The sequence below is a fragment of the Micromys minutus genome, assembly GCF_963924665.1.
Source record: "Micromys minutus genome assembly, chromosome: 2".
Lineage (NCBI taxonomy): Eukaryota > Metazoa > Chordata > Mammalia > Rodentia > Muridae > Micromys > Micromys minutus.
The window spans coordinates 47,528,579-47,542,025 of record NC_137971.1 but is presented as its reverse complement, the minus strand read 5'-3'; the positions used below and the strand labels follow the sequence as shown (position 1 = coordinate 47,542,025).

The 13,447-nt window shown below is 39.0% G+C and overlaps 1 protein-coding gene across 1 annotated transcript; it reads right to left on the bottom strand.

The window, feature by feature from the left end:
- Positions 1-5,015: 5,015 nt before the first annotated feature.
- On the bottom strand, positions 5,016-11,413 carry OOSP2 (oocyte secreted protein 2; the record flags this gene model as incomplete). The annotated part of the gene is made up of 4 exons (XM_080912938.1): positions 5,016-5,133; positions 6,999-7,099; positions 8,997-9,178; positions 11,338-11,413. 4 exons carry the CDS (start codon positions 11,411-11,413, stop codon positions 5,016-5,018), a joined length of 477 nt encoding a protein of 158 aa, XP_080769064.1.
- Positions 11,414-13,447: the final 2,034 nt, after the last annotated feature.

The following is a 13,447-nucleotide window of genomic DNA, read 5'->3' as shown; positions in this document are numbered from 1 at the left end:
TAATACATCCTTCAGAAATAATACTTGAGAATACTACTAGAAAATTCATTATCAGGCACTGGGTCTTCATGCTTAAAATACCACAAAATGACTTTGGAGGGGGGAAAATTAGTCTGACACATTGTTGACCTTTCTTGGAAAAGAATCAAAGATGATCCTCAGCCTTCAGATAAAGCAAACCATCTTCTATAAAATACAGTCATTTTGGCTTTTAAAAGAAACCAAGAAATTGTAGGCATTCTGGTGACCAACTAAGCAATTCCCCTCCCCAGCTCTAACTGTGCAGACTGCTTCTGGGTGTTTTGTTCATGTAAGTCAATTCAGTTCTCAAAACATTCATTGGAATGGTTGCTGCCATTGTAACACTTTTAGTTTCACAAATGAGGAACCGAAGAAACAGCATTAAATAACATCCCCAAGTCCACCAGGCAGGGATCTGAGAACCTAAGTGTCAGAATCTGCCTCTAGTTTTCACTATACACTTCTGAGCCCATGCAGGATCTGTCTCACCACATCTGTCATCACTCAGGTATGTCCAGACCACCTCTCATAGCTAGACCTGGCCAACCAACTCAGAGGCAGCCTCTTAATATACCAAAATGTATGTGCATGTGTGCACACATGCATGCCTGCCATCTATCTATCTGTGTTTACATTTTCCAGATATATTATGCCAAATCCATGGCACCAGGGTAGGATCTTCATTCTAAAGGCACTTGTCCACACAGCTGAAAATTCCAAACCTCTACTGAGAAATCAAATAGAAGACTTTTATCCCAAGAAGGCCATAGGGAGGCAAGTTTAGCAGACAAAAATGAAAAGATGATTCCAATGGAGAAGGGGCTGGTAGGGTTTACCTGAGAGACTTCAGGATTTGACAGAGTTCTTCCCCTGCAAGACCATCTCATTACAGAAGAAGAGACAGTAATGATCACCAGAGTCTGTTCCCCAAAACCAGCAGTCTCCTCTTCCTAAGACTTAACAGATCTCTCCCTTGTGCAATGCCTCAGCAGAGCCAGTGGAAGTTTTTTTTTTTCTGACTGCCTGAAAGGTGTGCTAATAACACCCGTATTTGAGGACATTAATGGCCCAGCCACTTCCCTAGGTATACCCATAAAACAGGAAGCTGGTATCTGGAGCCATCAACTTATGGCTCTAAGATGTTGCTTCACACGTTATTGGAGCAAGAAATAAAAGAACATGTGGCTAAGTCAGTGGGAAGGTGGTGTGGAATGGAAGCAGAGTAGGGTCTGGCTATGTAATAAAAGGTGAAGCCAAGCTGAATGAATAGTGTTGGAAAGAGGGTCAACATACTGTGGCCACTGAGGGACTGGGTTTCCATAACACATCAGCGATGTTGACAAAACTGTTTTTATAGACATGACAAATGTTTAATCCTCTCAGGCCAAATAAGGTTAGTTCATTTGTCATAAATTAGGAATGGTAATTGAAATATATTGTGTTTACTATTACATCAAATGCTGCTTGCTGTTCTATTTGCTTCAGGTTGCGTTCATTTCTTTCATCCCCAGGATAACCCGTACCCTAAATACCACTACTAAATCAATGTGATAGAAGACAAAACTGACCTAGAGAAGATAATCAGATTCCTTTGTATTTAACCAGATGTATTTGTCTGCTGTCTGATGGCATAAGAGAATACCACCGGCAGGTTGAGTTGTAAAGACTAAGACTTTATTTTCCTCATGGCCATAAAATCTGAGAAGTCCTGCGTCAGAACATTGGCATTGCTGGGGACCTCATGCCATGCCATAGCATAGTAGGAGTGAGAGAGGATACATGAGAGAAAACATAGTGTGGATGCTCATAATGAGTTTTATGATTGCCTGGGAAATGAAACGTGACTCTGGTTACTTTGGTGAGAGTTTCCATAAACGTTTAATATGGAAATTGAATCACAAATATGGGACTCAATCCCTCCTGGTTGAGGTCATGAACTGGATGAGAAGGAAAACATGGGCTGCCTAAGCCCTCATCTCTGTTTCCTGACTGTACAGAGTATGACCAGCCATGTCATGCTTCTGCTGTCACACACAGCAGCCTTTGTCACTAACCCTCCTTTGCCAAGTCACCTTCAAATTGTGGTCAGATATAAAACTTTTCTAAGTTTCTTTAGTCTGGTTTTTAGCCACAGCAATTAAAAATAAACTACTAAAGAGGGTGCACTTCATCTTTATTAGAAAACTGACTTTTGACTATACCTCACTCTGATTGTAATGGTGATAACAGAAGCTCATGTCCCGTGTTCTGGGAGTGTGAAGATGAATAACAGTCCTCCAATGACTTACCTTGACCCACTGTACCCTAGTGGCTCTCAGGGATCATCTAGGCTTGAGTTCAGGTTGGTACCCTGTGTCTAAAGCCCTCCAAGACTAGAAATCAGATAGTTTTGTATAGTGAAAATGGCTTATTCCCACATATGCTTTCTGTGAGGGCTTTATTCCTACAATTTTCTGCCCACGCATCTAAAGTGGCTTTAAGATCTAAGAAATGGCTTTATTTTATAAGCCTAAATAACTGGTGGCATGTGGCAATACCAAGGCTCACATCTTGCACCTTCTCTGGGACAGGCTGACACCAAGGCTTACTTGAGCCATGGCTGACGAATCTGGGAAGGGCTGTTCTGAAATAGTGGGAGCAGAATACTAAGGGCTTTGTTGGAAACACTTGGAGTCCATCCTGCATCCATCTCCCCAAAGAATTCTGTTGCTCAAGAGCTCTGGGCTTTAAAGAGCAGCTTTGAAATGCTCCGAACTCCTTTATGGTCTTCTCTCCCACTGCCCATGATCTCTGTCTGTGCTAACCTCTATCAGTTACACATGAGGCAGTGCATTCTTCTCCTGGCCATTCTGTAAATATTCCAACTCTTTGCCTTTTGGTTTATTATTTTTAGTTACAAATTTCACCTTAAGCTCTACTGCTCTTGAATCTTATTTACTGTTGTTAAAATGATCATATAGCAGTTGGAATCCTCTTGAATTCTACATTCTATAAAGTCCTGGGATGCAAACATAAACTCTTCTTTGCAAACACGGGGATTCTCACAGAGCTCGAACTAGCTTCAGACTTGCTGTGGAATTGAGAACAACCTTGAGTGTTTGAGTCTGCTCCTTCAGCAGGTTCTCAAATGACAGGTATGATCTTTGTACTTGTTCTAAGAGTGCTGGGGATGGAAGCGTGAGTTCGGGGAATAGCAAACAAGCACTCCATCAAAAGAAGTACACAACCAGCTCATGCATGAAATCTTGCCAACTTCTTCGCAGCCATGTAATAAGGATGAACTTGACTAGTTTCCAGACCCTTGTTCCTCAATGCTACAATCTTAGGAGAAATGCCTGTCATGTTGTGTACCTGAGACTATCCACAGTGATAACGAAACGATAAGATAGAGAGTCCTTGGACGAGAAAAAGGATAAAAATGAGGACCTAGTAGTCTTAAAAACCAGCTCCTGGGTAGAAACAGTACATGAAAGAGGAAGAGGGCAGGATACCACAACTGAAGGACAGTTTGGGGGCAAGAGATGGTGGAGATTAGGCAAGCAGAGCTCAGCAGCAGCCCTGTGGTCAAGGTTGACTCCAGAGCACAGAGCCAAGTGCAGTGACGGGTGATAAACAGAAGTCACAAGGAATTGGTGGAAAGGATAGTGGCAAAAGGCAGAACATATTGCCACCTCTACTCCCATAGCACCACCGCCACTGTCACAGCACGCCTCCGTCAACTCTACCCTGAGACTGTTTCAACAAATTAGTGAAATGAAGAAGGCTTTGTTCCTGGATCATCCTTAAATCACCATGTACATTTAAGACACATTGCTTCCCCAACCTGAGTCTATGAGATCAAGTGCCTGGGTGAGATGCTTTAGAATCATAGTCCTGAAGCCCAGCTGTTCCATTATCCCCTAAGGATGTTGAAAGGAAAAAATCCCCACTGTCTCCTCTATTAACTTTTTCTACTGCCATGAAACCACTCAAGAAAGATACTTGGAGGAAGATAGATTTTGTCTCAAAGTTTCACAAACATCGCCTTTGTGCTAATGGGCTTGTGCTCTGAGTGAAGGGGAAAAGACAGAAGTACTTAGCAACAAAAAGATCTTCCTGTGGACTGACTCACAGGATGAGTTCATGCCTGCCAACTCTGGTCAGTTGCTAGAAATGCAGATGAAACATTCCTGAAGGAGAGGACACATCTCACAACAAACTTCAGTGATGGGAGTATCTGCTTAAATTCAAACCATGAATTGAATTTTCTCATAGATTGATCATCTGAGAATGCTGTTACCTTAAATTAGTTTTAGAACCCAGCTCTTTTGAACTAGAACACTAAACATTAAAGTATCTGTAAACAAGAGACTATTTATCTTCCCAAAGAGTGAGCTTGTTAGTTGTTAACATTTAAACTAGGCCCAAATGTTCTACTCTGATGCATTCATACACCTATCCCTGTTAGTTAGTCTTATTGAAAACATCTAGAACATGTTTCTATTAGATCAAAATATGTGAGCTAGTAGAATAGATAAGCAGTTAAAGGTGTCTACCACCTGTCCTGACAACCTGAGCTCCATCCCTGGGCTCACATAGTTAACCAGAAGAATTGACTCCCACAGGTTGTCCTCTGCTCTCTACCCAAGACACACCACCACTGCCACCACCACTGCCACCAGCACCACCACAATTTAAAAAAAAAAATGTTAAAAGTTCAAATTTGCCAGTGAGGACATATTCTCTAATCTAGGTATAAAAGATAAAACAAAATTTAAATGAACAATATAAATTGCCTAATAGGTTACATTTAATTAACAAGCCATACACATGAGTAAAGTAATCAAAGAATACATCTTCATAAACAGAGCCTTTGTTTAATTGGTGTATAGGAATGAGGCATCTAAGGAGAAACTTATACTGGTGTTGGCTTTTTTATTGAAAAAAGGGTTTGTCTTACAGTGAAATCCATGATGCCAGCATTGTCCCTATCTCCTATTCAGGGAGGAAGCAGCTTAGTCAATATTTAATAACCCAACTTCTTCTGGCGTAGCTTCAAAGTCAGTCATGAAGTGACTCCTAGGTAGTTTGGTGTTTTCCTCAGTAGACACTGGCTTAAGCCACACTGACTTCCTAAAGAAACGGGGAACAGAGAGAGTTAAGATTGGAGTTCTTGGTGCCATAGATTTCCGAGTCAAAACTTGGAGTCAAATTCTTATCTATACCAAACACCATCACATCATCGACTTGATAACTTAGAAGGCAGAGACAACAGAATCAATGCAAGTTCAATGCCAGGGCTACATAATGTGTTTCTGTTCAGTAACTCGGTTGGATTTCTGAAGGTGAATGAATGGTTGTATGTTTGTGTAAACCTTAAAGTCTATGCACCAAAGCTCTGCTCATGTCTGTTTGTCTGACTAGTCATATTTTTTAAACTTTATATTTACTTATTTTGTGTGTAAGAATCTTTTGCCTGCAGGTATATATGCATATCATGTTCATGCCTTGGTGCCTGAGGAAGACTTCAGACCCCTGGAACAGGAGAGATTGATGACTGTGAACCATTATGTGAGTGCTAGGAATTAAACCTAGGACATCTGCAAAAGCAGTAAGCATTCTTAATTGCTGAGCCTTCTCTCTAGTCCATTATCATCACCTTTTCTAAGGCAGGTTGACCAAGAACAAGAGAGTAATTATTGTTGACAGAGAAATGTCCACTAGCCATGAGTCAATGGGTCAGAACTCTACATGACAACCAGTGTTTAGTGGTATATGAAAAAGATGAAACATTTCAGTATGTATATGCATGTGTGTATATATGACTTAATCAAGTTTGGCTTTGGGGGTAGTGGTTCTGGTACCCCTAGAATGTCATTAAATCCCTCAACCTAGTTTATCTTAGAAAAGTATTTATATGGAAGTTCATAAACTCTACTGAGTTAAATATATTTTCTGCCACTGAAATCCACATTTGCTGGCAGCAATGATGGTAAATTTCATCTTATGTGTATTTTATCACAGTAAAAGAAAAACTCACAGACACAAGATTTGGCACATTAAAATATATTATATATTTGCTCTGCACTCTAAATTATTTTTTAATATTAAGCATTTTTGTACATTAGACAAGGTTACAAGTTGTTTTATGATTTCAACACTTTTCCCCTAAGGGTTTTTAACATTCGATGTAAACATTTCTACAAAATAGCAAGTAGTGCATCAGGATGCTATTGGATTTCATCTCAAGGTTCCTATGGGCACTTTCTGGATCCAATATTAGTTCCATAAAGTTGCAAACAAGGCATTTAATAATATAGATGAACAAGCCCTTTCTTCATTCTCTACTAGTTCATATTAGAATGGCAATTTTATCTGATTTTATCTATGTAGTCTCATAACATAACAAAGTTTATTAGGAGAACTGTACTATAAATGAGATAACAGCAAAATAGGTCGATACCATGGACCAGTGGCTCAGGAGGTAAAGGTTCGTTCCAGATAACCTTATGACCCAAGTTCAATTCCCAGGTCTCTTAGGTTGGAGGCAGAGAAACAATTCCAACAAGTTGTCCACTGACCACCATCCAAACACTGTGGCATATGTACTCACAAATATACACAAAATAAATAAGTAATTATAAGTCAAATAAAATTTCAGATTCCCAAATTAATAGATGTGTGTGTGTCGATGCCTAATTCTTCTATTTATTTAAGGTGATAGAGTATTTTGTTATCTTGATTTGTAGCTGTAAACTACAAAACTGTAAAATAATTTCTGACCACAAAATTGTCTGTTAGACCCTTTCAACTCTGTAGTTTTTTATTCTAAATTAAGTATTATATTTAGCTTTTAGAATGTAAGATAATAAGGTATCTACGGAAGTCTTTATAGTTACTTAGGGTTTGTTTGAATTGTCCTTGTGGGGAAGTCAGGGTACAATCCCTGAAGTCTGTTTCTGTGAGAGCAGTTCAAAGGAGATAGCCATAGGGCTTACCGAGATGTAGAACACAGCAAAGGGATTATCTGGAGTTCTGAACTATTCCTTGGATGAAAGTACATCTCAGTTTCAAAACTGACGATTTCTTCCGAGACAATCTAGGAAATCACACTGTTTAGGAGGAAGGTATCCTAGCAATAGAAGAGCCACTCATAGAGGTGAACACAAAACAGAAATCAATATTTCAAAAGGTGGCTTCTGTCATTCTCAGGTGCATGTGAAGTCTCTGCCACTTAATAACAACACAGAAAAGGAGCACTGTAAGTGCGACCTGAAAGAACTTTTAGACAGGAGCATCCTATGACACAGAAGAAAATTGTCATTTAACAGTCTTTGTAATAAGATATTAATAAAAAGGATCATTTCTGAGTTATTTCTGAGTGACTCTGTCTGTCTCTCCATCTTTTTTCCATCTTTTTTTTTTTTTTGCATTTCTCTGGTGAATCTCCCTGCTCGTGTGTGTGTGTGTGTGTGTGTGTGTATGAGGGGGGGGAGGGAGAGAGGGAGAGAGAGAGAGAGAGAGAGAGAGAGAGAGAGAGAGAGGGAGGGAGGGAGGAGAGAGAGAGAGGAGGGAGGGAGGGAGGGAGAGAGAGAGAGAGAGAGAGAGAGAGAGAGAGAGAGAGAGAGAGAGAGAACACTCGAGCACAAATGCATGCATGTATATACCTATACACATGCATGTGTGTATTGTTCTCGTGTGTTTTTACATGGCCTGTATGTACTAGATGAACATAAATGTGAATGTACCCATCTATCTGTGCACATGCAGAGACCAGAGCATAATGTGAGTATTTTCCTCTATCATGCTCCAACTTATTGCTTCGAGACAGGGTCTTTCATTAAACCAGAAGCTCACCACTTGGGCACCCACCCATCTCTGCTTCCCAGTTCTATGATTACAGGCCTCTACAGCCACCCCTCCCTTTTCACATGGCTCATGGACTTTCAAACTCAGGTTCTGATGTCTACAAAGAAAGCACTCTTACCCACAGAACCATTTATTCAGCCCACAGCAGTTTGTTTCAGTAACACAGTTTAAAGCCAAATAACAACAAAAATTATTTAAAGCAGAGGCTCTGGAGAGAAATTAGTCTTATTAGTAAAACCTCAGCAGCCCACTAATCACACCTGGGCCAACTGTGCACACCCCATCTGAAACTCCAGGAGCCAAACTTGCCAAATGCAATATCTTATCATAAATGATAAGACAATCGATCGATAAGACAATCAGTGAATGACTCCAAAGTATAACTATAGTATAAATATAAACCTTAAAATCTATAGGAAAACAATGTCCCAGAATGAAATTACAGTTTTAAATTTATCCCTCACTAAATAGCTAACAGATATTTAATTCCAATGAAAATTCGCTCCCCTGTAGGCACATGTCCTAATGGAGCATGGGTAAATTTCAGATGACTGAACGCAATTGACTATTGAATTGAACATTGAATATTTTATGCATCACCAGAACTGGTGATCTGGAACATTAGAAGTATTGAATAACATTTAAAATTTTTGTGAAGGGGCTAGGAAGAGGGATAGGTGAATAAAGTTGATTGGGGCTCTTGCAGAGAACCCAATTTGGGTTCCAAGCACCCATGTCAAATGGCCTTGTAACCTCAGGAGATCAGATGTCCTCTTTTGGCTTTCATAGACACCTGTACATATTCATGCACAAATATTGATTAACAAATTAAAATTTTGCTTAAAAACTTCTTACCAAGCTTTTGAGAAATAGTCTAGAATATTTTTAAATTATCAAAAGTCATTGCCTGCATCCTGAGTCTGCAGATCTGTGCTACAAGTTTCTAGGCCTGAAATTGATCCAATAATTGGGAAGGAATCCATGTGGGAGTCTAATGAGCTGTAGATATTATTGGTTATTATCAGTAGAATTATGGATATGACTCAGTTAAAAGAACCAGAATGTGATCAGTAAGCAAATACACATAAGACAGGTACTGCTTTTATAGACAGCACTAAAATTCTCACCTTTGTCCTGATGCCACAGTGAAAAACGGGGTATATAAAATCATATTGATGTACGTGTTTTCGGGTTGCAGGGCATCCCTGTCCCAGAACTAATTCATCATCAAAAACATATGGATGGCTTCTGCTGTTGGAGGTTGCACTAACAATGACAATCATCCAGTCCTGAGAACAATTTACCTCCACTGCAGAAAGACGCACATGAGAAAACGTCAAGTGTGCATTAACTTCAAGAAAGAGCTAATTTTTCTGTCAAGAGTAAACATAGCTTTAAAAATAGCCTATGAAGGACTTTGAGGTTATCCTAATTTTCAAAATGCAACTGCTTAATGACTCTCGCACACATAGATAGCTGTCTGATATTTCACAAGAACAGCAACATTGAGGATGACAAAATAAAATCACCTATATTTTTTTCCTTCTGAAGAACTGAGGTCCCACAAAAGGTGCTATATTCAGGAGTGTGTGTAAAGGGAATACTTTATCCCCACAACCTTTGGGAGGAGATGAAGAGAAAATATGGTCCAGAGGAACTCAAAACAAGCTCAATCATGAGAGAAAGGAGTCTGAAGGGAGAAAACTCATCCTCCTCCCAGCTTCCCAGTTCTGGAAAGTCAATCCTCAGGTAAAACTTACCCTTAACCTATATACCTAGATCTTCAGGAAGCCAACCACTAATGTTAGTTTTAATAGATGCATTGGGAGGAACTTCCCATACTGGATTTTCCCATAATAAAAAAAGATACATGTGGTCAATGAGTGTGAGGCTACAGAGACCTCCAAAATCAGTGGGGCCTGTGAGCTCTTGGTCTTTAGAGAAGAGCCATCATTAAGAAGATAAGGTGAGTTTGGGAGAAATTTGGGGAATGCAGGTGTTTTACATCTCTATGTTTAAAATGTTATTTTAAATGTTATAAAATGTTATAATATGTTACTTACATCTGTATGTTTAGAATGTTATTCTAATATACCCTAAATCAGAGAATCAGGAAGAGCTTCCTTAAAAGAAATTAGATAGATAGCTACATAGATACTTAGATAGATACATAGATAGATAGATATCACCATCTAAGATTAAAATTGGGTTTGAAAATGTAAGTGAGCAAGGCATACTGAAAGTCTGCGCTTTTAAGCTTTAGTCCCGCATCCCATCACCACATTAAGGTCAGTGGATGCTTTATGGTGATCGCTCCAATATCTAAACAGTTACAGAGCTGTTGTATACATCAACTTAAGCAATTCTTCCTGCTCTCAAGGAGTAACTAGGACCAGGGCATATATACCTTACTCATTCTGTTCCAGAAAGCTGGAATCTGCCAGTTACCACTTCCTCTCTGCATGTGCTATTTCAGCCATTAACTGCTGCACTAGCTGAAAGGCTGCATTGTAAAGTGAATGGATACCAGAAAACCCATATAGTCCTCACTCCTACAAGGTTTCTCAGCCAAACAGAGAAATAAGAAGCCTGCATCTCAGTTCTAAAAGAAACTCTACTTCTAACAAAAAGCAATAGACAATCCAACTTTGTAAATAATAATAACACTGCTTAATAAATAAAATAGCTGCCTTGGAAAAGCTAGCCTTTAGTTAGATCTTAAAGCTAAGAAGTTTCTTAATTCTAGGTGAAGTGTTGTGGAAGATATCAAAATGAACCTTTAAACACAACAGACTTGCTTTACCTTGGTTTTCATGGCTTCCTAGATCTGATATGGGTGATTGGCAGAGCAGTACTTTTGTGTGTGTACGTTTCTGTAGCCCAGGCTAGCCTTGAAATTGCTATGTAGCCAAAGGTGACATTTGAACGCCTGACTTCCCAGCTTCACCTTCCCGGGTATTAAAATTGTACAGACCTGTATCATCACAACCAGTTAGGGCAATACTTTTAAAAGAAAGAAAGCAATATCATCATCAAGAAGAAATATGAAGATTCTGGAAGCAGGAAGCTGAGTTTCAGCGATACAGTGCAACTAATTTCAATGCTATCAAGTATAGATAATTGGCAGTAAGTCTGAAAAGGCAGATTGAGATGCAGAGCCACGGAATACTTCTGTAAATGAGATACATTATTCAGAAAAGACCATAGCATAGGAAAGGAGGATGTCTGAGAACAGACATTAGGCAGAAAAAGGAAATATGTAGATTCACAAGTCTGCTTTTCCTGAAGGCATTTGTCTTCCAGAAAATTTATAGCAATGCCACAGCTCTGTAGGGAGGAAAGGACCTTCATGGAAAGCAATCACTACACACTACTTTTTCAAGTAAGCATCCTCTGAAAGAGCCTGCAGGTAAGGCAATCAATCGTTACACTCTTTCCTGTCTAGAAAGTATCTAAATGCTCACTTACCATTAATGTCCCAGGCACAAGTGCAAACCAAAACAGCAAGGTGAACCAGGACCTCTAAAGCCATAAAGACCCCCATTTGCGCAGACTTCCAGCTCACTACCACTCAGAAACAAATGGGAAAGTAATGGCTCATTTAAGAGATTTTGTATGGCAGTCCATGCTCAGCTGCCTTCATTTTTCTTGTTTAGGTAGCCTGTAGAGGCAAGGAGGCTCTCACTGATATGCTAGCTACTTAACACTCAGGTTCTCCAGATTATTTACACTACAGCTCTTAAAGAGACATCCTGATGGGTAGATCATGCTCTAGTGGGTGGTCCCACCGCTGTGCAGCACACATTATATTCAACAGAGTATGGGGTAGGGATTGAAAGAGGCTAGAATTGAGAAAAATTAGGGGGAAGAGCCAGGAGTAAATATTATAAAAATACACTGTATAGTGTATAAATTTCTCAAAGAATTATTAAAAATATTTTAAATGTTTCAATTAACAACCATTTGCAATGTACTATTAAAATCCCCTAAATGTCCCCAATTACAATATTGACAGTATCTACTATGTTGTTGGAAATAGTTTTTATTGCATAATTTTTAGGTATAATAAGGTTTGAACTGATGAGAATACTCTAAGTCACATACATGTAAAATCAAAAAAAGAATAGTTCCTAATTGACATGATTCCACTCCAGTTCATAAAACAAATTTTAAAAGCATAATAAAAATTATGTTAAAATTAAGAATATAAACGCCTAAAATGGAAAACCCAAAGAAAAACACACTTTACTTAGCATGACAAAATCTTACAGATCCAACCTAGCTGACTCCTTCTAGTTAGTGCTTTAGTTACATCAATCATTTCAAACCTTGCTATCATTTTACCAGCAGATACTTTATATGGATGCATAACACACTTAGCATATCCCAATACTAAGCAACATAGGTGCCAGATAAGTATGTTTTCTTCCTGTTCTAGATCTGTCAGTCATGACATGAGAATGACAGTGTAGTCTTTATTTTTTTATTTTTGAAGCTAAAATATAATTATTTCATTCTCCCCTTTCTCTTTCATCCCTTCACAAATCCCTTTAATGTGGCCCATCTATGTTCTCTCTCAAATCCACAACATCTGCCTTCTTTTTCTCTAAGTGTTGTTAAACCTCTATATGTGTGTGTACATATCTATAAATAAAATATATCTATATTTCTAAATATGTAGATATAACCCACTCAGTCTACATAATATTAATTGTATGTAAATGATTTCAGGGCTGGCCATTTGGAATTGGATAATCAACTGGGTGTCTCCTCCCTGAGAAGGCTTTTTCTTGCTTTCAGCATTCCTTACTTGCCTATAATTCTCTCTTCATCTGACAGACACCACTACAGGACACCATAGCCAATAAAAATGCAGGAAAGTAATGATCATGTGGTGCCCACTGATACATCTACAACACAACTGTTGGAAATGAACAGCTAACAGTTCATAAGATTAGGAGTATGAATTGTATGTTTGTTACATGTAAGTAATACTTAGTTACATGTAAGTAATATGTTCAAGGTTTCAATCTGTTTCAAGTATAGGGTCAATTCCCTGTATATTCTGGATTCTCATCTGCAGAAACAATCACTTCTGCAGGTAAATACTTGAAACAAATAAACATTTCTCTGCCCTAACATCCTCAGGCTCCTGCAATTATCTCAACACAATGTGATGTTCTCTGAGGCATTTGTACTCTACCAAGTACTAGAGGCAATCTAGAGATAACTGAAAGTATTTGGAAGTATTTGAAGGTATAGCTGATACACAGAAGTCAAATTCTGCGATATGAAGGGGACTTACAGATATGAAGGTGTGGGTATCTGTGGAGAGTACTGAGCAAGTCCACCAGACACTCTAAACAGCTGTAAAGTGCAAGGCTTCTGTGGGTGTTACTGAAGGAATTCCACGCACGTCTAGCATTGCACGAGCCAATGAACAGCAAGATCTTCAAGTCCGTGTTCCACACCATGTTCTTCATCATGAGAGTGTATGGGTTGGAGAGATGGCTCAGCTCTTTAGAGCACTGGTTTCTTTTCCAGATGAGTCAGGTTTGATTCCCAGCACCCACATAAC